Source organism: Xenopus tropicalis, chromosome 1 (assembly GCF_000004195.4).
Source record: "Xenopus tropicalis strain Nigerian chromosome 1, UCB_Xtro_10.0, whole genome shotgun sequence".
Lineage (NCBI taxonomy): Eukaryota > Metazoa > Chordata > Amphibia > Anura > Pipidae > Xenopus > Xenopus tropicalis.
The window spans coordinates 102987949-103014578 of NC_030677.2; the positions used below are offsets into that span (position 1 = coordinate 102987949).

A 26630-nucleotide genomic window follows, 5' to 3' on the forward strand; every position below is an offset into this window, starting at 1 on the left:
TGGCAAGTTTTTTTCACAAAGCAATAACATTTCAAAATTTACTTTGGCATTTGAATTTTTCCAGATTTAATATATAGGAAATTTCCCATACACTGAGTTACAATACAGAACAGTAATACATTTGTTGTGCTAGAGTAGTATGTCCTACCATATATGTGGACAATATAGGAACCTCCATCATTTGATCCTCAGATATCACCTCTTTGGTTTAGAGAAAGGTGGCTATGGATACAATGCTTAGGACATGTCAACTAAGAAGGATTCCATCCATCCAGTGCCACCACAAGGTAGCTAATTTCTTTTGTTAGGAAAACAAATGTCTTAAGGCACTGGAGGAGAGAAACCCCTTTAAATTCAGAGATCTTCCCAGCAAAGGAAAGGGTCAAAATGTTCCAGAACTATGATTAAAGTTTTCTTATCTTTGAGTAGAGGCCACTATAAGTTCTAATAGCCCAACACCAGTATCATATAATTCTTCCATGCCAAAGGTGTAAGCAACAATCCCACCTAAAAACATCATTTTTTACAAATATTTAAATAAAAGTAGCAAGAAACAATAAAAAAATCTCTTCTGTTTACTGCTGCTCCAGGTCACTAACACTGTTTGCAGAAGATCATGTGAGACGTAAAGTGTCTTTTCCATAAAACTTGTAATCCAATACATAATCAAGTTCCATTGTATGAGGTGGCTGACAAGTCATTTCTGCTGGGTACTTTTCCTCTTCTGTCTTTTAAAAAAGCAGCAGCATCTGGAAAAAAAAAGACAAGTAATAACTATAGGTATAAACTGCCAGTGTCCTATAGAGCAATAAGGCAATAAATGGGGTAAAGGCTGTGTGCTTGGGTACTACTTGAACTACAACAACTAAATGAAAATGTTAAATATACTATTTTATATATTCTGTAAAAAGACATCTTTAATTATAAATGTATAAAAATGTCTGTGATAGAAAGTAATAGGACATGTGGCATTCCAAGGGGTCACTAATAGGTTTATGTTGCCTTATAAAAGTACAGGTATAGGATCCATTATCTGGAAACCTGTTATCTGAAAAGCCTCAAATTATGGGAAGGGCATCTCCCACAGACTTCATTTTAATCAAATAATTCTCATTTTTAAAACGGATTCCCCTTTTCTCTGTTATACTAAACCAGTACCTTGTACTTGACCCTCCTTGTTAGAGGCAAAATAATCATACTGGGTTTAAATAACATTTCAATTATTTTTGGTAGTCAAAGTAATCCAAATTACAAAAAGACTGAAGTACTTTTATGCCAAAGGCTGCATCAGCTTAGTCTAAGATGTTTACCGTGGAGAAGGTATAAGCAGATGATCAAATGGCTACTTTGCAAATTTGTTCTGAGGTTGCTTGGTGTTTAAAGACTCATGATACACTTATTGCCCTTGCTGAGTGAGCAGATATGCCAAAGGGAACCTGTGATTTTTGGAATAGGCAATAGCCATTAGGCTATTGTTTTCTTAGATACCTTGTTACCAGAATTAGAAAGACAGTAGCTTATGAGCAGGGTACGAAATTGATGATATCTGGCTGACCTTTTGATGTAAATTATGGTAGCTCTAACTGCATCAATCATTGCTTTTCTTTAAAGTTCTCAGGCTTTTGCCAGTGAAGGAGAACTAAATCCTAATTAATGTGGAAGGATATGACCACCTGAGAGAAATTCCAGTATAGTTCCTAGGACGATTGTCTTCATGGAAGATTAACTATGGTTCACTTATGGATAGTACCTGGATTTCACATAGGCTTCTTCTAAAGCACATGGCAATAACAAAGACCACCTTCCAGGTAAAGAATTTAAAGGCACAGGGACATAATGACTCAAAGGGCTTTTCCTGTATGGTCTCATGGGGGAGTTGGGGGCTTGCTTGGAAGAAGAGTTTGCACTCCTAGAGTGCCAATGAGCATAAAAAAGTGTGGATAATGCAGATGATTGGAATTAAAGTGTTTGTAAGTTAAGTCCCTTGTTGAATACAGTTTGTAGAACGCCAAGGATGTCTGATTGAGTTACAGGGTGATTTCCAGTAATACTGAATGAAATCACACCATACCACAATTTGCTATAGCCTGTCTATTGTCTTGATAGTAAACAGGCTTTTTGGCTGCAATAGGTGTTTTTCTTAATCTACAGAGAGGGTTAAAGATCTATGCAGTAAACTGCAACACCGAGAAGTTGCTGTGGACTATGGGGCCTTGTGATAGTAGATCATGTTACTTAGGTAAGCAATAAGGTGGGGAAGCAAACATGGATGCTGTGAAAAGACTCTTAATAGCTCTGGAAGCTGCTGGCTCAGGAGGGAGGGGAAGGGAGGTCCCATGGACAGGAAGCAGTTGGCTCAGAGAGGTGAGGAAGTGGCTGCTGAGAGAGAAGCTGCTGGAAAGGCTGGCTGCAGTGGGGACTGGTGGCTGCAAAGCAGAGTGGGATTAGCTGCGGCATCCCCTCCCTCTTGGATTGCATTTCCCATGCACTGTCCCCTGAGTTATACTGCAGCACCAGAGTTATACCCACACCCGCAGAAGTGCAACTGGGGGACTCACTGTGAGGTGAACTGTTACTGGGCTGCCTGGGAGCTGCAGGTGACTGATATAATGGACTTCATGTACAGAGACCCTACACCACTTACAGCAGGGAGAGCTACTCTCATAACTGGGCTGTGACTCAAAGCAGACAAAGCTCAGATCTATTAATAACTGTTATGTACATGTGAGCCTGCTGCCGGGCACTGCCAGAGGGACTAGGCCACAAATACTACCTACAGTTGTGCTCCTGTTGAGCAGTTATACCATGTGCTGCTTATGTGCCCATAGTCTGGTCTCGTGCTCAGGGACACCACAGACACCTGTTCTGCATATGAAGATCTTCTGTCTGGGCCACGCGGGGCAAAATAATTGAGTTGTAGGGACTTATTTGTTCATCAGCTTTAAACTAAACTGTTGAGTAGTGACATAGGCAGAAAAGCGTGACCCCATATTAAATCACTTAATTTAAATATGTCATCTCTGAGTGACCATGTGCTCTGAAATACAGAGTGTCGACTGACGTGGCCTGCCAGTTTTCTACTTCTGGCATGTGGATGGCTGAAAATGCTGTTAGGTTTATTTCCACCCAAGTGAGTTTCCTTGAAACCTGTGCTAATGCTGCTGGGCTTTGGGTGACTCCTTGGTGGTTCAATTACATTCTGACAATTTGTTTTGGAGTGGCGCTTTCCAATGGTTGAGAGTGCTGTAAATGGCACGCAGTTCCAAGAGACTGATGTGAAGTTTGGTTTCTTGGGATGACCAAAGTTCTTGGCATGAAAGTACATAAATAAATGCACCCTGCCCCTTGGGACTAGCATCTGTAGAGATGACTACCCTGTGACTAACCATTTTAAACCCCTGTGGGACGTCAGATTTTATTTCCCCCAAAGTAAAGGTTTAAATCTAACTACACTTTTATAGTAATGGGGGTAACCCCAATCGTTCCTCCCACAAACAGGATTAAAAAACTGATCATCCTGTCGTCCTTCCTTTACACCAGAGGATGGAGTGTGATTTTCCTGCACCCAGAGGTGAAGTCTGCACAGACAGCTAGCTCTGTCTATAGAAAACTCCTAAGAAAAATACATCCCTTGCTGTAGTAGACAGGAGGTTTAAGCTTCTCCATTTTAAAGGAACATCAATACTTACTTGGTGTCATCTGCCACCTCAACTCCTGTGTGTGCAGTGATGGGTGCATTGGAATGTCCAGCTGTTGGATCATCCATATTTAGGTCTCCATTAGTGGAATTCAATCCCTTAAAGGATGTTAAAATGTAAGATTATTTGTTGCTCTGCCCTCTTCTGCATTTGCTTACGTCTCCATGTATGCTGACCAACCGTCTTACCTGGTGTTTGAGGTACAGCTGTTTTTTGCTTTGTACTTGTGTGAGGCCTCCATAAGGAACAGATCCAATGGGACTTGGCTGATGATAAAGGTGGAAAATAAAGATTAGAATGAGGAGGAAAATTGTGCTAATATTTACTAATCTGTTTAAGGTACAAGTAACACAAATAAAATGCTTTTTACTGGATATGGACATTGATTTTTTTTTAGTTCTTAATTGAGGAGCAACAAATGTGCTAGGTCTTCAGCTAAGGCAAAATAAAAGTTCATCTTCAATTTGCCCACAATACATCTCATGCCCACTGTCTGGTGCAAGTCTGCATTTATAGTTAGAGTGTAACTACTAAGGAACATTACAATTGCACCAACCAGGTATTGCAAGGAAGAACAGGCTAAGGGAAAAGGGTTGAATCTCTTTGGATCTAAATCTTTTGCTGTATAAAGTAAGAAACAACATTAACAAATTCTGCTGCTGTGAAGACACTTTTTTCAACCACATGTATTACACTGAACCAACTTATATTAAGCCAACTGTTATTAATAAATTAAAACATTGACTTTAATAAAGCTGTCTGTGTAGAACAACTTAATCCATATTTTTGATTGAGTAGAAAACTAAGGTTCCTTAAATTACACAACAAATTCTATAGAACACGTCATTTACCATTTGTGGATAAGGTGCAACAGAGCCATATGGCATTAAGTTCAAGAATACTTTAGATTATTTTAAGTGCTGCTTATATGCACCTTGCATATTGCCCTGGATTAAAAAGCTATTACAGAGTGCAGCAATGCCCTAGATGCTTGTTCTACATAACTGAGCACTCTTGTGGCCATAATAAATTATGGCTAAGGGATCATCTATGAACAATCAGACTCAAGTGCTAGAGCACTAAGGGGCACAAAATCACAACCATAAGTCCTTAATCAAAAAGTATGTGACTGGGGTCTTGCAGGACTCTGCACATGAGATGCAGAGTGCGTCAGCAGGTGCAAGGCAGCCCCTTATGTTAGGGATGCACCAAATCCACTATTATCCAAATACCAAACCGAATCCTAATTTCCATATGTATATTAGAATACGGAAGGGTTAAAGAGTGCCACGCGCACTGTGTGCGTGGTGAGAAATGTTCAGCTTCTGTGTTTATGTAACAAAAAGTCACATTATTTGAAGTATTTATATTTGGTTCGGTCGGGAGCCGAATCTGAATCCTGCTGAAAAAGGCAGAAACTTGGCCAAATCCCGAACAGAATCTTGGATTTGGTGCATCCCTAATTTATATGACCTACTGGATCTAAAATGAAATATAAAACTGCACTGAGACGGCCTTATGTAGAATGGCAAATGATCTCCAGACTGCCAAGGCCAAAGGGACACTACTCAGTTCTCATTCTCCTGGACCTTTCCTCTGCTTTTGATACTGTCGACCATTCTGTCCTTATACAAATTCTCTATTCTCTGGGTATCCGGGATCAGGCTACATCCTGGTTCTCTTCTTATCTTTCTAACCGCTCCTTCTCTGTTGCTCTTGCTAACAAATCCTCCCTGTTCTCCCTGTACACTCTCTCTTTAGGAGACCTTTTTTTCTTCTTTTGGTCTTAAAATATCACTTATATGCAGATGACATCCAGATATATTTAGACACCCCTGCACTTACCTCTGATGTTCAAACCCAGATTGGTAACTGCCTCCTGGCTATCTCCTCCTGGATGAATCAACGCCACCTCAAACTTAACCTAGCTAAAACAGAGCTCATGGTCTTCCCGCCCAAACCTGGCCCTCCTCCTCCTTTCACCATTACTATTGATGGCATGACCATTAACCCTGTTAATTCTGCATGCTGCCTTGGGGTTATCTTTGAGCAGTCACTCTCCTTCTCTAACCATATTAATAACACTGCCAAAATCTGCCATTTTTTCCTCAAAAAAAATATTGCCAAGATACGCCCCTTTCTTTCACAAGTAACAGCTAAAACACTAATCCATGCCCTTATCCTTTCCCGCTTAGATTACTGCAATTTCCTACTAACCGGCCTCCCAGACTCCCACCTCTCTCCCCTGCAATCAATCTTAAACTCGACTACCAGGATCCTCCTGCTCTCTCCTAAGAGGGAACCTGTTCCGCCTCACTTAAGCTCTCTAGCATGGCTGCCTATTAAGCAAAGAATAGCATACAAAATCCTTCTGCTAAGATTCAAAGCCCTTCATGCCTCTGCTCCCCACTACATTTCTTTACTGGTCTCCCTGCATGTTCCTGGTCATCTCCTCCGCTCAGAGCCTCCGTCTTTTTACACCATCCACACCCACTGCGCTCTCTCGGCATAAACCTTTTTATCTTGCTGCTCCTTACCTCTGGAACTCCATCCCTCCGTAGGGAACACTCACTATCTCTCTTTAAGAAAAAGCTCAGCTGTTACTTTCTGGAGCACTAAAACATTATTTTGCCCAGTCCTGCGCTTAAGGGCAAATGCCCATACCTGGTGCACTCTTACCTTTCAATTTGTGCCTCTATGTTACCCAACTACTTAAGACTGTAAGCTCTACGGGGCAGGGACCTCCTTCCTACTGTGTCTCATTCCACATGGCACTTATTCCCTGTGCATTTTATTATATATATATATATATATATATATATATATATATATATATATATATATATATATATAGTATTTATTTATTATAACACTTGTCCTCCCAGTGTGTAATTTTGTATTTTATTAGATTGTACAGCGCTGCGTACCCTTGTGGCGCTTTATAAATTAAGTTATACATACATACATACATACTACATTTTACACCTGCTTAATGTAATACTATGCTCTTTCCCAGTGCACTTACCAAGGTTTTTCCCACCCAGTCATATTCATAGTCAAAGATGAGACCACGTCGATCCAGCAGGTCTGTAAACAGTCGGCGCAGATATTCGTAATCTGGTTTTTCAAAAAAGTCCAGCTGGCGAACATAACGCAAGTAGGTGGCCAATTCCTCTGTGATTTGGAAAACACACACAGACTTATTTCTACATGACCTACATGCATTTCGTAACAAACATTGTGACTAGCAGAAATAGGCAGCTGAAGAGTTACACAGGCAGATATTTTCTGTGCTTAAAGGCAGAATGGTATTTTTTAGGCCTAAGGGTATTAGAAATTTCCAATACAAAGTTTCTTCTCACTTTTTCTCAACTTTTTACTTGTCATTTAATATATCATTGCATTTTTTTGACAGGTTTTGAATTTTTTGGTTGGGTAACTCTTTTGCTACAACAGGGTCGTCTTTAAGCTCCTTTTAAGTTTCACATAATTCATCATAATGACCATCATGAACTTGTCTAATGACAGGAGATATATAAGGAATGGGGAGTCTACCCAGCCTTCACAGTCCGAGGAGCAAAGGGATAAAGCCAATAATTACCAGCCATGACACCTGCTCAAGTCCAAGAAAAGCAGGGAATAGAGAACTTTTTCAATGATATTTTTAGCAAATATGAGATGCAATAAAGTGACAGGGCAATAATTTGTGATGCAGCCTACACTAAGGGGCAGATGTACTAAGAAACGAAAGCTTGGAGTGTTCATTCGAATGCTCCGAACGTATTTTCGCTGAATTTTTCGTTGGTTGCGCAACTTTTTTGACGCCCGTGTAACTTTTTCAAACGCTTGCACGAAAAAAACGGAAAGGTTTTGCCGCTGTTTACAATCGTTCGGTACGAAAAAATTTAATGACTTTCGGATCGCCAATACTATCATGACTAATACGATTTTTTCGTAATATTTGCGATCTTCAGAAATTTTCTTATCCAATCCGAATTTATTCCATTTGGGATTCGAACTTGTGATTTCACAAATCTGCCCCTAAGCCTATCCTAACCACAAGTGTTGCCCTGGCAATACATAATAGTTTAATCTGCTACCACCATTTTATTCCTTTTACTATTACAAAAGTCCAAAATATATACATAAGCAAGAGAAGATGGCATACCGCTGTGGTACTGTATACACAATATGTGCTTGTGGTGGGTGTAATGCTTAAAAACTATACATTTATTTCCAAGTTTGGAATATTTTTTTTGTAGCGTATGATAAAGCACTGTTGATCAATGTGCTCAATAGGGACTTCAACTACATCTGTAGCTTTAATTTACATTAGTGATGCTTTGCCTACTGTATTTATTATAAAAATGAATTAACCCAAATCTTTTACCTGGAAAATTATTACACAGAATCTCCACCGGAGTGGTTCTCTTGGTGTCACCAATCTTCTGGTACCTTTCTTTTAATGTATCTGCCTGTAATAATATATAAAAAAATGAGAGGGATAAATAACCTGTAAGTTTTATTTTTACTAACTGGGCTTTCTATTAAAATGCAGCAATCAAAAAGACAAAGTGCTGTGTTGTTTAAAGTAAAACTATTCCCCCCAAACAATATAGGTCTCTTTAAATATATTTTGTTAAAACCAACTCATATGTAAAACCTTGCTTCATCTAAATAAACCAGTTCCATAAAATATACTTTTTAGCAGTATGTGCTATTGGGTAACACTAAATAGAAAATTGCCATTTTAAGAATTAAGGGACGCCTCCTGGGATCACAGGATTATCAGTGCACACAAACAAGCCAAGGCACACATACATGCCAGGCCACATCAGCCAGTGAACGTACAGAGTTCTGCCTTTTGCTTCCCCACTCCTTTCTGTTACAGTTAGAGATGCATTATTTCTGGTCATGTGATCTCTGAGGGAGCACACAGCCCATCACTAAATGGTAGATCAAGGGAAAGGATGTAAAAGGGCAATATTTACTGTTATATATATAGTCCAGTTTGGTGAGATTCTTTAATAGGTCACTCAACATGATATAAAGTATCTGTTGGTTAAGTATTCATTCTGGGGGTATAGTTTTCCTTTAAAGATAAATAGCAGAGACATAGGGATATATATATATATATATATATATATATATATATATATATATATATATATATATATATATATATATATATATATATATATATATAGATAAATTATATTTATATCTATATATTATATCTATATCTATTATATCTATCTATTATATCTATCTATTATATCTATCTATTATATCTATTATATCTATCTATCTATTATATCTATCTATCTATTATATCTATCTATCTATTATATCTATCTATCTATCTATATATATATATATATATATATATATATATATGAACAAGTCCTCAGGTACCTGGAGAGACATCAATTCCAAGTTAAATAAAAAAGAGGTAAAAACTAGGTTCTGCCAAATGTACTTTCTTGTATCAGTCTTACCTTAAGGCCCTGCCAGGGAAGGTTACCACGTAGAAAATACATAAACATATGACCCAAGGCTTCCAAATCATCTCTACGGCTTTGTTCTTGTGGGAAATATAAAAAAAAAAAAGACAACTTTTTAATGTTTACATGGTTAATGAGGCACTTCTCTATTGCAAGCTTCTTGTACTCTTCAGTCTTTCAACAGTACTTTATCAAGCAAAGCAAATTTAGCTTAGAGGCGGTTGGAAAATGCAGTTTTTGCCTGTCATGAAGGCTGATAATTAAATTTTGACGAAGAATGCACTGCCTTCTGAGCTGCCATGCGATGGGAATCCGATTTAAAAGGGTAGTTAACAGTTAAACACTGCTTTTAATCAGCAGTAAAAGGAAGCTGGAGAGCAACTGGGGGCATCTATTGAAGCACAGATCTTCCCTGCTAAAGGGCTGGGGATCCCTTGAGTAAGTAAAAAAGAAATTCACTTTCAAAATAGAAAATTTGATGTGGGACTAGACATGTTTTTAGCTTCCTAGGTGCCCTCAACCATGTGACTTGTGCTTTGATAAAACTGAGTCACTCTTTAGGGTGAAGACACATGGGGCTACTTAGTAGCAGCTACTGGTCACGGCTACTAAATGCCAGAAAATACCCTGCAATAAACAATACTGATAATTTCCTCTGCTAAAAGGCATGAGACACAATTATTAGTAAAGGATCAGCATTGTCTACTTTAGTAGCCACAACAAGTAGCTGCTTACTGCTGCGCTGCAAGTTGGACAGATGTCACCCATCCCAGCATCAGATCAGGGAACAATGGGCAGGTAACAAGGTCATAGCTCTTTGACACCTACACAGCTTAAACGGATATGAGATTGGCACTCAACAGTAAAACACCTATTCCAGCCATGACTCCTCCTGTTACATGGGAGTAGGAGAAACAATAGGTTACCTGAAAGCACTTCTAATGTGTAGCGCTGGCTCTTTCAGAAAGCTCAGAATCGGGCACAATGACCTGAGATCCATAAAAATGCATGCAAAACAAGTGTTTCTAAATTCTTAAAACCCATTATAATGTCCCTTTAATTAATAATATTATTATAATAATATTATTAATTATTATATATATATATATATATATATATATATATATATATATAATTAATATTAATATTCCTCCTCCACATACCCTTTCCTAGATGTGTATTAATGCTCATGTATCGTGCTGTTCCGGTCAAACTCTTGTGTTCTCGATAAGGAATATGTTTTTTGGTCTCTGGATCCCAATATTCTTTTGCAAGACCAAAATCTATTATGTGAATTGTTTTCTGGCGCTTGCTTCCTGGACGGCCCAGCAGGAAGTTTTCTGGTTTCACATCACGGTATACCAAGCTCTTTGCATGTACGTATTCCATACGAGAGATCTGTGGAAAAGCACACAAGGAAATTATAAACATGTTCAACAACTCTCAAGCAACTAACAAAACATCCAGATCTGGTCCCAAGTATAGACCAGTTACCACTAGAACAACTTACCAGCTGGACTGCAATCATCAGCACTGTTTTGAGGGTGAATGTACGGTTACAGAGATCAAAAAGGTCCTCTAGACTAGGTCCCAACAGCTCAAGTACCATAGCATTATATTTCCCACAAGGTCCAAAATAATAAACCTGAGGAAGGCCCTCTGAAAAATAAAGTGAAATGGTCTGGAGAATTAAAAAAAAATATAGAAAAAGTAATCATGCAAGATTAAAAATATGACAATCTAAGAAAGTCTGGGTATGTGAAGGCAAGATTACCGAATGATAATGATGAAAAAAAGGAGAGAGGCAGTGCAGAAGGAATACAGAATACTACAGGTAGCTCAAGATATTTTTAACTACAGACATTTTAGACTTCAAAAATACCTGTATTGCCAAGCTGCTTATAAAATCTGTACTCCAGGTGAAGTTGTGGAGCTCTGGATTTAACTGGCTCCTATGTAAAAGGCAAAAGAGAAGCACTGACATGCATTCTATATGTTACAGGTCAAAGAAGTGTGGCCATGTACCATCTTAATTTAACAAATTGTTTTCGTATAGTCAGCAGATAAATAGTATAGTCTGAGGAAATGTCAGCACAGTAACAGACAAAGCAGAATCTGTTTCATGAAACATGGATATTGATTTATTTATTGGTCTTGTAGTTCAAGTCGAGAATGCAGCTACATACAACATATAAGGAAAACAATTTTACACTTCACCACCGTAAGAAGGCATCTAACATTTTGGCACCCCCAGTGATTTAACCTTTCCTTTCCTTTAAAAGTTAATTTTCTCTTCTTTATTCCAAAAATTTGAGGCTAACATTTTGCTTCCCGGCCAGTGACTGTAACTTTCTTTCTTCTTTAAAAGCAACTTGAACTAGAATTTGGACCTTAGCCTCTCCACACTCCCCATTAAACCTCAGAAAATTGAATTGGTGGATCTTCCAATCCATTGGTGGAATAACTTTTTTTTTTTTTTTTTTAAAGAGTATAAATGTGGGTGGGCTGGTTTGCATCCACAATTGTTGTATTGTCTTGTTAGCTACTACTAATATGATCATCAGAAGCTTTTTGCTCCCCTTTGGGGGTTTTGATTGGAATTGAATGAGAGTTGAATTTTGCCTACTCAGTAAAGTGTCACATAGTTCACTAGGACAATTGTGGCCCAGTCCCTTATTTGTATCCAGAAGGATGCTGCGTATTTTTATGGGCACATGTTGACAGTTAATATTATTTTAGAGCCCCATCAAACATTCTTCATTTCTAAATGGATATATCCATTCATCTTGATATTTGTTTCGGGGCCAGCACCTAAAATATCCTCAGAGGAGCCACAGCTTCTCCTCACACAAAAAAGCAATACTAATTGCATAATATGCTTCCATACAGCCCTTGGTCCAGTTATTTGTTATAAACAGATAAAAGCCAGTCTATATATTAGTTTTAGTTTTGCTTGGGATTTTGGAAGTAGAGATAGCCAGGAGCAATATTCTCTTTAATCTCCTGTAGGATGTCTGTGCTAAAATTATCTTCTATATGCTACGCAATCTAATGTGTGCTGATGCCATAACTTGTGTGTTGGGAAATCATGATTCATGCAGCTATCATCTACCAACATTGCTCGCTTTCTTTTTAGAATTTGTAAAAAGATACAAAAATTAAAAATATATGATAATTTGGGGTAATAAAACTTACCAACTTGATAGCTACATATTCATTGGTATACAGATTTTTCCCTAAGAAAGAAAAGAAACAGTGGTGTAATGTAAGATGAGATATTGGGTTTCTCTATTCGCCATTATTTGTTTCTTTATGATTACTTGGAGTGCATTTAACAATACGAGAAAACATTTATTATAGTATTAATGAATGAATGTACTATAATATTAAACTGAGTGTATTCTAAACAGATAACCGGTTATTAAAGTGGATAATGACACACAGGCTGGGGATTGCCAGATAAGGGATCTTTATGTAATTTGGATCACCAGCTAAAAACTTTTAGAATGATTTGCTTAAAGGAGAAGGAAAGTCATTTTGGCATTTTACTGCCAATAGATTCGCCACATTACTGCCACCTAGAATGCTAAATCTATTCAGCAGAAAGCTTTGCTAAACCTGAGTAAAGAGCCCTAGAAACTGCCATATTAGCTTGGTCTTGGTAACTTATTGCTGCAGTTATTGCCATTGGAAGCTCAGATCACACATTCCTAAGGGTGGGGAAAGTGAGTTCTTATGCGAGGAGGGTGCAGAAGGGAGGGGGAGAGGGAGAGAGGAGAGAACTGAGCAGACTCAAGCCCCAAACATGAAGCAGCCTTAAAAAAGAGGAAGTCTGATACCGAAGAAAATGTTTACAAAAAAGGAGACAATAAATCCTGTGTTTCTTTTGATAGAGGACTCAACGCAGGTTTTCTGTGAGTGCTTAAGGCTGTATTTACATAGACCTTTCTGATAAAGCTTACTTAGTCTTTCCTTCTCCTTTAACATGGACTCTATGGGAGATTGCCTTCTTGTAATTTTGAGCTACTCTAGATAACCAGTTTCCAGATAATGGATCATATACCTGTACCTGGAGTAGTGCACCGTTAAATTAACATCTAGTTTGCTATAGAATTTCCTATTCTTAGCAACCTTTGAATTCATCTTAATCTTTCATAGTTTTTAAATTTAAAGCTGGCTTCCCCTTTGATATTATTTTCAGCTCTTAAAATGTTGTTCTCATTTCCCAGGCATTCAAAAACTATTGCTCTGGCACAGGAACCTGGAATAACCTATATAAAAAGCTTATAAAACTCAGTTTAGATAAGAATCACCGCTTAACGATGATAATCACATTTTTTTTTTTTTTTTTTATAACTATCATACCCACAACTTTCAAGGTATAGAAGGGCACTTCAGAGTTACATTAACTACATAAAGTACTGGAACTGTTGCTTCATGCCTTTATCTGGCCTTGAAAATCCTTTGTGTCTTCTACTATCTTTACAATTACAATAGAGGTACATTATTTTCTATGTACTAATGGAGTAGAGAAGTGTTCCAAGATTATCTTGGTTGAATGCCTAAATGTACTTTTCTATTTAAGAGGGAAGTTTGACAATATCTAAATAGATTTATTTCAGATTCAGTTGTTAGTTTATAATACCGAACCACACAGCAGTATCTATATGCATGTAATACACAAGAATACATAAGAATATCCTATAAATTATATCCATATAAATGGTGCTTAGTGACGTCATCATTTATAATCAGCACTTGATTTCTGTCACATGACTCACTAAAACTTGTGTATTACAATACAGAATATACACCTGTTGTGAAATATGAGGATACTGGAGCTGCAAGGTGACGTCTATGACCTGTATAAAAGCCCTTGTCCTTCGGCTGCATGCTTTTATATGGTTATAAAACTCCTCGGTTATGTATATCCTCATATCATAAATATATGGGGTGAATTATTCACTATACAGGTAAGGTATGGAATTCCAAACTGCAGAAACCTCCAGGTCCCAAGCATTCTGGATTACCTGTATATAATGAAGGTATTATGTGATGATTGTTTCAAAAAAGTAAAAGAAAAAAAAAAAAAAAGTTACATCTATTGCAGCTCCCCTGATAGCACTCACCAAGCCGCAATTCACCAAAATTCCCACAACCAATCTTCTTTCCTACTCGGAAGTTGGGGCCCACCATTAAGACGCCAGAATTGGCAGCAGTGTTCCTACTGCTTCTTCCAGGTCCAACGCCAGATTTTGACATCCTCCTGGCAACTTCCTCAGGGTCCCCCTTCTCCTCCCTTTGATCAAAATCCATAAGTTTGTGGTAGCCGGGTCTCTCCACGGTTACGGCTTTTATAGGGGCTTATTAGCCAGTGCTAATGTATGCCCGTCCTCCTACCCAAACCCACAAATTTGGGCTGTCACTAAAAGGTCATAATGCCCCAAGGGAAGGGGTGAAAACTCCCCTCCCAAATTTCAGTCAATTTGGACAAGCTTGAGTAAAAGTTAAGGCCCCAGGACAGTGTAGAATTGAGTCCACTTCCTTGAAAGATATCATTGTGAAGGGATGTTTTGTCCAGTGCATATGAGACTTTGAATCTGGAAGAAAGAAAACAAACAGTATAAGGGGCAATTACATGTCACCACACATACATCTAAATACACTGCTCAAAAAAATAAAGGGAACACAAAAATAAGACATCCTAGATCTGAATGAATAAAATATTCTTATTAAATACTTCGTTCTTGACATAGTTGAATGTGCTGACAATAAAATCACACAAAAATTATCAATGGAAATCAAATTTATCAACCCATGGAGGTGTGGATTTGGAGTCACACTCAAAAGTGTGGAAAAAAACACTACAGGCTGATCCAACTTTGATGTAATGTCCTTAAAACAAGTCAAAATGAGGCTCGGTAGTGTTTGTGGCCTCCACGTGCCTGTATGACCTTCCTACAATGCCTGGACATGATCCTGATGAGGTAGCGAATGGTCTCCTGAGGGATCTCCTCCCAGACCTGGACTAAAGCATCCACCAACTCCTGGGCAGTCTGTGGTGCAACATGGCGTTGGTGGATGGAGTGAGAAATGATGTCCCAGATGTGCTCAATTGGATTCAGGTCTGGGGAACGGGCGAGCCAGTCCATAGCATCAATGCCTTCGTCTTGCAGGAACTGCTGACACACTCCAGCCCCATGAGGTCAAGCATTGTCTAGCATTAGGAGGAACCCAGGGCCAACCGCACCAGCATATGGTCTCACAAGGGGTCTGAGGATCTCATCTCGGTACCTAATGGCAGTCAGGCTACCTCTGGCATGCACATGGAGGACTGTGCAGCCCCCCCAAAAAATGCCACCCCGCACCACTACTGACCCACTGCCAAACCGGTCATGCTGGAGGATGTTGCAGGCAGCAGAATGTTCTCCACAGTGTCTCCAGACTCTGTCACGTCTGTCACATGTGTTCAGTGGGAACCTGCTTTCATCTGTGAAGAGCACAGGGCGCCAGTGGCGAATGTCAATCTTGGTGTTCTCTGGCAAATGCTAAACGTCCTGTACGGTGTTGGGCTATAAGCACAACCCCCACCTGTGGACGTCGGGCCCTCATACCACCCTCATGGAGTCTGTTTCTGACCGTTTGAGCAGACACATGCACATTTGTGCCCGTTGGAGGTCATTTTGCAGGGCTCTGGCAGTTCTCCTCCTGTTCCTCCTTGCACAAAGGTGGAGGTAGTGGTCCTGCTGCTGGGTTGTTGCCCTCCTACAGCCTCCTCCATGTCTCCTGATGTACTGGCCTGTCTCCTGGTAGCGCCTCCATGCTCTGAACACTACGCTGACAGACATAGCAAACCTTCTTGCCACAGCTCGCACTGATGTGCCATCCTGGATGAGCTGCACTACCTGAGCCATGTGTGGGTTGTAGACTCCATCTCATGCTACCCCTAGAGTGAAAGCACCGCCAGCATTCAAAAGTGACCAAAACATCAACCATAAAGCATAGGAACTGAGAAGTGGTCTGTGGTCACCACCCGCACAACCACTCCTTTATTGGGGATGTCTTGCTAATTGCCTATAATGTCTACCTGTTGTCTATTCCATTTGCACAACAGCATGATTGTCAATCAGTGTTGCTACCTAAGTGGATTTCACAGAAGTGCGATTGACTTGGAGTTAAGGTCCCCATTAACGGGCCGATTCTAGCTGCCGATATCGGTCCCTTAGACCGATTCGGCAGCTAATTGGCCCGTGTATGGGCACTACCAATGGGCCTGCCCGACTGCCCCATTGCCACCAATATAATTAGGCTACATGCTCGCCAAGCGAGCGAATCTTACCGTGTATGGGCACCTTTACATTGTGTTGTTTAAGTGTTCCCTTTATTTTTTTGAGCAGTGTATATGTACTTAGGAGACACAAGCCTATACATGTACAGCTGGTTTATATAACTATAAAAAAAAAACAAGATCAGTATGGTCATTTCCATAAACTTTATTGTGTGACATTTTCTTTAAAATGTAATCTGGCCCTGAAACATACCATATGAGAAATAACTGGCTCACTACATGTAATAACTTGGATAACACTTTAATACAGGTATAGGATCTGTTATCCAGAAAGCTCAGAATTACAGATAGGTCATTTCCCATACACTCTATTTTAATCATTTGAAATTTTTAAAAATTATTTCCTATTTCTCTTTAGTAATAAAACACAACCTTGTACTTGGTCCCAGCTAAGAAATAATTAATCCTTATTGGACGCAAAACAATCCTATTGCTTTGATTTAATGTTCTTGTGATTTTTTTGGTATACTTAAAATATGGTGATCCAATAAAATGGGCAATAATTCAAAGTCAAGAGAAAAAGATTGCAAAACTGCCGATATTACTTTTCATCAGGATAATGTAATGTAATATTTAGGTGAATTCAACTTTTTTTGCTTCAATAAATTGTTTTTTCAAGAAAAACAGGGATTTCCATGTTATCTTGGACAAATGACATTTTGTACATACAGTTCACATTGCTGTATCACCCATATATCACACTATGACATCAGAAATCCCTTAAGCATATAGTATGTAAATAACCTACTGTGAAAAAATGAAAATTAAATGATAAGAAAAGACAATAAACAAAAAACAAAAACATCAAAACAGTGGGTAGCACCTATAAACCCCTCACTAAACATGACTTATCACAGCATACTCCGGTTTAGTTAAAGTATGACCTTAAATTCGAGCTCTGTTAGGTCATCATAGGAACAGTAAGTAGCTTGGTAAAGAACCCCGATACCTATAATTGCTCCAAGGTTGCCAGATTGTTCGGGAAAGCTGGAATTTATTTAATTTCTCATTGCAAAAGATGCAATCAAGTTTTACCTTTACCAATTCAGTATTAAACTATGGGGATTTCCAGGCCTCAGCTATGATCTGGTGTGTTGTTAGAAAAATGCAGTTAAGTTATTGACTTTGATGCTTAGTGATACCTACTGGAATAGCACCTAAAAGGGCAACAAATGGGTCACATTTCAAACTGATACCTAAAATTGAAAAAAAAATCAATTTGTATATTCTAATCTAATACCTTACTGATTTTAGACTCGTTCCTAGAGAAGCACAGCCTCTGAAACAATGTTAGATTCTGGATAAAATGTTGCTATATACACACTGGAGTTAGGTATCAGCAAATAAGAACCTTATATCCTGCTTCCAGCAATAGTTTGTTTATATAGCTTCTCCTTGTATTATCCAAAGCTGGGACCATTACTTTTCTGATAACATTTTACCTAAGTTTGTTTTCCAAGCTTTAACATAGCCTAAATCTAATATGCATTCTTGAGTATTAAATGGTTTGTATAAGACAGATTATTTCCTTAGGGGTCCACCCATCAAGGCACCATTTTTCATATAAGGAATATGCAGCATTGTGCGTGGTGAATGTATTCTAACATGTTAACAGAAAGTGCAGGATTTGTAGTGCTCGAAACCTTTCCCCAGGTGGAAGATTGAATTTCTTAATTAGGTTATCTAATGAGTATGGACATCAGGGTGACAACAGAGATTGTATCAAGATGAGATATTTGAATTGGGCTAACAAAATACCCAGTGGCAAGAATTGGTTACTAAAGATAGGGGCTGCTGGAGTATCAGAATTAATCTCATCTAGTTTTAACTGCTATCCTGTGCCTTACAAAGAAAGTGAAAAGCAAGGACTTGTGTTCAAGTCATTTGTTCTTAAAGGAGACATATCCTATAAAAATTAAGTAGTGTTACAGGAAGTGACATACACAAGTAAGCACCCACCCCCTACCAAAACAACTTCCATTAATAAAACATAGCCATAAATCCAATAACTTACAAATCATCAAGATAAAGCTTCCAGCATTGTCTCCATTTTTTGGACTGCCAAAATTTTAGTCCAACAAGTGAAAAAGTCCATATGTGAAATCCAATTTTAAAGCTCTGAAAAAAAGGGGGGGGGGGGGGAATAAGCAACTCTACTGGCACTCCATATAATGGATAAGTATTAGCTTAGGGGACAGATGAACCTCATTATCTGTTTTATCAAGGTCGAGGGCATGTGTCCTTTAAGCACATTTATAGAAAATTCTGAATTAGAAGTTGATTGTACATTACTTCTATAGTGATGTCATGAAGTAATTGCAATAAAAAATTGTCTGTGCACTTATCAACTTAATTATAGCTCTTCTCCTATAGACTTTGAGCCCTTTTACTTATCCATGTAATGTTCCTTATTTGTCTATAACTGAAAGAGGCAGCTCAGATCCAACTCCTTGTATGCCTTCAAAAATAGTCAAAAAAAAAAAAAAATCAAGTACCATAATTAATTTTGTGTAATCTGAATTGTGTTTAGATACTTTTTTTTGTATTCCAACAAGATCTTTATTGATATAAACAAATCAAGGGTTACAACTTTGTTTCATAGTACATATAACTTCAACAGCATTATAGTAAATACTGTCATTAACGAAGGAGAAGGAGGGGGGGAGGGAGAAGAGAAGGGCGAAGGGGCAAGAAGAACAGAAGGTCACAAACGACTCATGTGGAGAAGAAAAATTGGAAGAGGAAGGAGGAGGAGAAGGGCTGATGCATTGAACTGGATGGATGGCTAGATACTTTTTTATAAACATTTTGCATTGCAAAGGAAAGTTATTTAGAAGTTACTTAGGTTTCTTTTGCATGGCCAAAGGGGTGCATCAGAAATCTCACACAATGAAACCCTGGTGTCAGCAAAGTACATTAAATTGGAAATATTTATTTATAGGGAGACGACTGTGTCAAGACAGGTTTCCTTAAGGGAACATTCTCAATTTCTTATAGAAATGTTACAATAATGGTTTTAATAAAATGAAAAAAAAAATAAATAAAAGACAAAAGCAGTTACAAATTTGTTTCATTTGTTTTTATATATAATTAGAAATTCACTTTTTTTTTTTTATAATTAACAATTCTCCATAACACATTGTACAGGGCTGCATGCTCAAAATCAGAGATGTAGATCTAGAAAATTAAAAATACATTTATAATTCTGATTTTGGACAATTTATACATAAAATTTCGATTAAAAATGTTTTCTATGTATTCTCTTGTGGTGGGTCTTTTGTGAATTCTACGGTAATAGAAAACATTAGTATACACAACCTGTTTTTTTAATCAACTCATTCTGCCGCAGGGAAGCACCAAACGCAGGTGGAAGGCAACATTCCAAATCAATCTGGAGCTTCCATGCAGCAGAATGAGTACAAACCGATCAAATAAGAACAGGCTGTGTTTCTTCCTTTGTTACCCTGGGGGGAAAAGCATGAAAGATACACCAAAGCAAAAAATACCTGTGCGTAAGAAACCTTAAATGTATTTAATTTAATGTAATTTTAAAAAAAATACAAACAAAAGACATGTTTCTATAATGAGCACAGTAATCATCAGTATTTCTGGTGCACCATATAAGTTAGCAAGGCACTTCCACCAAGCTGCCCACATTAGCACACCTGTGAGATGGGACACCCCTAATCTACCCTAGACACAAAAATCCACCCATGATCTACCCAAACTCGGCACAATCACCTCCATGGCCTTTTTTGCCCAACTACCTGCACATTTACATCTTGGGGCCCAACTCTGCAATATCCTAAATGCAGTCCTCATCAGAGGACTGATCAAGTGTGTTGTGTTGGGCAGTTCACTGTTGATGAGGTGAGCAAGCATTCTTCACCTCGGGTATGGCATCCTGGTGCCTGACAACGTTCTCCTCAATCTGTGATCATCTGTGTTTGAAGAGTCCATGTTGCATAGGAATTTTATGTAAAGGGAGAACTACCCAGTGATTGAGAGGCATCAGAAGCATGATTTAAGAAAAAAGTGTTCAATAACATTGTGCGTTTTCCAAAGGGCACAACTGTATTTATGTTAACCGTGTGTCCATGGAAATGACACTGGTGTCATTAGTCAAGGTAAAACCCCATATGCTGCATCTCCTAGAAATGAAAACAGCAAGATCATCATCATATTAATGTATTCTTCCATGTTTGATGCTTGCTTGTTAAGCCCAAAAGATCTGTATGCCTCCATATTAACTTTATTAAAGAACATTAGTACACAACATATGTTTAATGACTCTACCCATTAAAAATTTTGATGTATTAAAGGAACAGTAACACCAAAAAATTCAAGTGTATAAAAGAAATTACAATATAATGTACTGCTGCCCTGCACTGGTACAACAGGTGTGTTTGCCTCAGAAACACTACTATGGTTTATATAAAGAATGCAGCTGTGTAGCCATGGAGGCAGCCATTCAAAGGAGAAAAGGCACAGGCACTTAGCAGATAACAGATAAAACACTATTGTATTCTACAGAGCTTATCCGTTATCTACTATGTAACCTGTGCCTTTTCTCCATTTTTCCAGCTCGAATGGCTGCCCCCAGGGCTACACAGCAGCTTATTTATATAAACTATAGTAGAGTTAGTGTAGCAAACACACAAATTTTACCAGTGCAGGGCAACAGTATATTAAATTTTATTTACTTTAAAGCTCTTTAATTTTTTGGTGTTACTGTTCCTTTAACAAAACCTACTAAACCATACCATCCTGGGTTAGTGTACTCTGTGCATGTTCTAAACTGTGTAAAAAAATGCAATGACTTACCCACAAAAGCCAACCCTCTGGCATCTCTCCTTGGGTGGAGAGATCATGGAGAACTGACTGGTGCAGGATAGTGGCATCACTACTTACTTAGAAACTCCTGTTGATGTCGAGATGGTGTGAGATGAATGTGAGGGCAGTTGATAGTGTCAAGCTTAAGACACTGGCCAAAAGTGTGGAAGAAGCACCCTAACAAGAATACTGCTAAAGGTGGGCTGGCTTATGCCATTTAGGTGTGAGAAGATCTGCTGAAATGTGGCATTGCCTTCAAGTAGCCTCCACATCCCAGACAATGTCTTTCATGTCTACTCCAGACAGTACATTCCCAACAGTACATTTACAAAACCTCACCAGACAGCTTGTCCAGAATGAGCACAATCTTCTAAGAGGTGAGGCTGCCTGATTCTGATGGGAATAAGAGATACCCCAGCCTCTGGATACATTAGCAAAGCTGCCAACCAACACAATTTAATGAGGGAGATAACTATACACTCCAGCCCTTTTTGAGACCTTATTTTATGGTATTACTTAGTGTGAAGAGGAATTCAAACCTTTAAAGGACAAGGAAAGGCTAAGTCACTTGGGGGTGCCAAAATGTTAGGCACCCCCAAGTGACTTTAATCTCTTACCTTGTAAACAGCACCAGCCCGGGGTACCCGTCGAGAGTGCTTCCTAGTCACGCTGCAGCCAATTGTCCCGGACAAACGCATGCACAGTAGAGTGAAAAGACGACTTCTCTGTTCAAAGTTCGGCTTTTCACCCTACTGTGCATGCGCGTGATCGTTCAGGAAGGAGGAATTGATCGGTGCTACCCCGGGCTGGTGCTGTTCTCTCTGTACAGGGGCACCAGCCTGGGGTAGAAGGTAAGCGATTAAAGTCACTTGGGGGTGCCTAACATTTTGGCACCCCCAAGTAACTTTGCCTTTCCTTCTCCTTTAAAAAATGCTCCTCATGACATGGGGTTGGCTGACTGCTCTGCATTAGTTTCCCTTTATCTAAAATGTGGGTGCAACCCAAATGCTGCCAACGTACTACCATATGGTAAGGGGTCAAAACTAGCTAAGTAACAGTTAAGAGAAAGAACTACAAAATTGCATCTGGCAGTGTAGTTATACCTTGTTTCCATAATTTTCCCATCATTTCATGCAGTCTCCACTACTTCTTGGTAATATGGTGTCAAATGGAGGAAAACCAAAGACAATTGCGATTTTGGAGTTTTTGTACGAGAAAATGCAAAACTGCAAATTTTGCATGTTAATACTGACATAAATTGGAATTTGGTTACTCTGAGCTGGCAGGTAATCAGATGTTCATAAACTTCATTGAGTAAAAGCAAATTCCAAATATTTTACATCTCTATTAAAAATCTCAAATTACTCAAATACTGTACAGTTTAAACTTGCGTTATTATAATCTCAAATGCAATTGAGAATAAAAAAAAAAAAACAAAATTCACAAATGTGAACTTTGATAAGTTTATAAGTCAGCCTCCATATATTACATTTTGTCCAACATTCCTGATGCATAATGTAAATGAAGCCACCAAACCAGGGCCAACTCATAACTGCACTGGTAGTAAGCATGAGGCCATCAAAGGAGCGAACCTATTCAATACATTTTAATGAGATAAAAATAATACAGCTGTAATTTACAGGGAATATTAGTCATACCTCTGCTTACAACTGTGGAGTTAAAGGACTACAGTTCTGTGAATTTACCCCTAAATATTATTTTGTAAGACATGTCAGATTTACAAAGTAAATACAGCAGAATACAGTAGACGCCACTCAGGATTGTACTGGGGGGGTTTTACTGTACAAAGCCCAAGAAGGCCCCTTCAATTCCTGTCTGTCAGTGCCAGCTTGTGCATGGGATTACAAATGAGAAAGGGGGTGTGCCATTTATCGTATTTTAAAAACACATAGAAATAAGTCACTTGGCAGATGAAGAATGCCCTGCCACTGCTTGTGGGTCAAGGAAGTATAAGGGAGGGCAGTGGGCAGTATTTTAAATAAATGCTTATTAAAAATCTTTTAAAGGGGCGTAAAATGATTTTGCTGTGTGGCCCAGTGGCACAAAGTTATTCACATAATTCCTTAATGGAAAGCCCCCATGGAAAATGAAATCCCCCCCCAAAAAAAAAAATCCTATAGATTTCTTAATGTTGGCCCTACTTGTGGACTGGCTGTAAACTTCCCCAAACAGACTCCTCTGCACATGTTTTTGGAAACTGCAACAATGTCCCACATCCAAACATTTCTGTGTTAAATAAATAACATTATAGCAGTTAGGAGTATTTAGCAAGCTTTATTATTCTCCATCAAGGAAGCCCACTACAGTACTTTATAGGGCTACCTCAGCACAGCACATAAAAAAAACAATGCCCCATACATATGTTGTGCTAATAAGTAACAATGGTACTTCTAAACTCTATCAATATAAAGACTGAAAGGAAGAGCCAACCTTTACAAATTTATTACCAACTGACACTGGTAATTAAATGGATACCCAAAATTATTATCATAGCAAATAAATAGCAAGAAATAGAAAATGAGATCATGTAGGCACCCACAGGTTGAGACCTTACAACTGCGCTTAATCAGGGTCGAACTGAGTCACTGGGCAACCGGTGGGCCTCGGCAGCCCAGACCTGATCCCCATGGAGTCTCCCTCCCCAATAAGGTAAGTTTAATTTATGCACACTCGGTGGAGGGGCTGGCAGGTGGTGGTCCCTGTGGGGGGTGTGAAGGCCATGGCAGGGGGCCAATGGGGGGGTGCAGGGGCCCCTGAGGCATTAGCCCCGGTGGGCACTGCACCCCACAGTCCGACCCTGCACTTAATATCTGAAGGGTTGCAGTTCAAGCACAGCACACATGGAGTGTAATGGTACAAATGCTTCCAAATAATTTGTCAAAGATGCCCCCCCCCCCCCCCAACTTGAAATATCATAGGCCAGTATGGAAATCATTGTACAGTGGAAGTCCGCATGGAACTTAATTTCAGGAATACACACAATTGCTGGAGAGGTATAGTTCAACCCAAGTGGATACATAGCATCTATTCAACAATGGAAGATAATGCATACACTTCACTTCATTCTCACAGGTGTCTGGGGACTAATAGAAGTGTGGGAAAGCTGGGTACATCCAAATGGACCCACCTGTAGCATTCCTGCAAAACAATGAGAACAGTGTCCCAAAGGCAGCTTAATATAAACAGTTAGTAATAGGAAATGTCATGGGGAGGGTATGATGCTCAGTGAGCATCTCTTCCAATATAAATGTGCCATACGGTTACCGAATCATAATAACTATTGCTTACCTTGTAAAATTACCCAATCCCTTATCAAGCCGGTACCCGCCACACTCTCACATGTTGTTATTCGTATTGCCAGACCCGAATTCCTTTAGTCCCTGCCATTCATGCTGCCACATACTCCTTAATACACTCCACAGCCTCAGAATCAATGCAGGACTGCTTCCTTTGCCATGCTGCACAAACACAAACCAAGGCGCGATTCACAACACAGGTACTTCCGGGTTCTGTGTCCCGTAACTTCTGACATTCCTTATTTGGAGACCAATCCCACAATGCTTTGCAAATTTAAAGCCACGGTGTATGTTTTACAATTTGTAATACACGCCGGTTACATTGCATAGCAAAGGTTTAATATAAGACGGCTTTGAAGTTGTTTTTTTATTCTGCCAGTAACATTTATCTGACAGCATTGAGGTTGGTTTCTTATTCAGTTACTAAATAAGTAACTGGTGTTTTAAAGCAATAAATGACATTGGTCCACTTATTTAAAAGTTCACATTTATTGTCAGAGATACTCTACATAAACTACAGTTTGTTCCAGCCTGGTCCAAAACTGTTCTGGGCAGGAAAACTGCCACCAATAAGGCAATAGTTTCTTATTCAGTATGATGATTTAAGGCAGGGCTGTCCAACTTCTGTGGTACCAAGGGCCAAATGTTTTCTGGCCTACATGGTGGAGGGCCGCTAATGGAAGCCACTTTTGACCACTCCCCTTTTAAAAACCACACCCACTTCAAACCAAACCAATGTTATCACAAGAGCCTTTAAAGGAGAAGGAAAGGCAAAGTCACAGAGAGAACAGCACCAGCCCGGGGTAGCAGCGTTCGCTTCCTCCTTCCTGATCATTGTGCTAATCCCTTATTGAGCAATTTGGTAGTGCAAACTCCATCACACAAGCTACCACTACATAAGGACTGGCCAACATGCTGAATAATCATATCAGTACAATTTGGCCAGCCACATTTGTGGCCTAGTTGGTAACAATGTGAGCATTTCTGACCAGTAGTGGATCCAGGGCTGCTTTTGCTTTGTGGCCAATATAACCTTGCTAGTGGGCAATATAAGCAGGAGGCTGCAGTCATTAGTTTTTGACCCCCTAATGCATGCTTGTGATGCCCAAAAGTATTCCTTTTAAGGGTGTTTCCAATGGGGGGGTCAATGACCCCAGCAGTCAGAAACTAATTTTCTGCAAGGCTATAATTTTATTGTTATTGTTACCTTTTAATGCTAATATTGGTATGCAGGCTTTCTCCTATTTATACAGTGGCTTGCAAAAGTATTCAGCCCCCTTGAACTTTTCCACATTTTGTCACATTACAGCCACAAACATGAATCAATTTTATTGGAATTCCACATGAAAGACCAATACAAAGTGGTGTACACGTGAGAAGTGGAATGAAAATCATACATGATTCCAAACATTTTTTACAAATAAATAACTGCAAAGTGGGGTGTGTGTAATTATTCAGCCCCCTTTGGTCTGAGTGCAGTCAGTTGCCCATAGACATTGCCTGATGAGTGCTAATGACTAAATAGAGTGCACCTGTGTGTAATCTAATATCAGTACAAATACAGCTGCTCTGTGATGGCCTCAGAGGTTGTCTAAGAGAATATTGGGAGCAACAACACCATGAAGTCCAAAGAACACACCAGACATGGTCAGGGTTAAAGTTATTGAGAAATTTAAAGCAGGCTTAGGCTACAAAAAGATTTCCATAGCCTTGAACATCCCACAGAGCACTGTTCAAGCGATCATTCAGAAATGGAAGGAGTATGGCACAACTCTAAACCTACCAAGACAAGGCCGTCCACCTAAACTCACAGGCCGAACAAGGAGAGCGCTGATCAGAAATGCAGCCAAGAGGCCCATGGTGACTCTGGACGAGCTGCAGAGATCTACAGCTCAGGTGGGGGAATCTGTCCATAGGACAACTATTAGTC

General features: G+C 39.1%; 1 protein-coding gene across 2 annotated transcripts; it reads right to left on the reverse strand.

Annotated features, from left to right (window-relative positions):
- Positions 1-7: 7 nt before the first annotated feature.
- Positions 8-24962, reverse strand: csnk1g2 (casein kinase 1 gamma 2). 2 transcript variants are annotated; one of them, XM_012961607.3, is made up of 12 exons: positions 24693-24962; positions 14332-14802; positions 12398-12438; positions 11085-11154; positions 10713-10861; positions 10366-10600; positions 9197-9282; positions 8089-8173; positions 6724-6872; positions 3887-3964; positions 3690-3796; positions 25-749 (listed from the first exon to the last, which is right to left on the reverse strand). In XM_012961607.3, exons 2-12 carry the CDS (start codon positions 14516-14518, stop codon positions 698-700), a joined length of 1239 nt encoding a protein of 412 aa, XP_012817061.1. In that variant the 5' UTR covers positions 14519-14802; positions 24693-24962; the 3' UTR covers positions 25-697.
- Positions 24963-26630: the final 1668 nt, after the last annotated feature.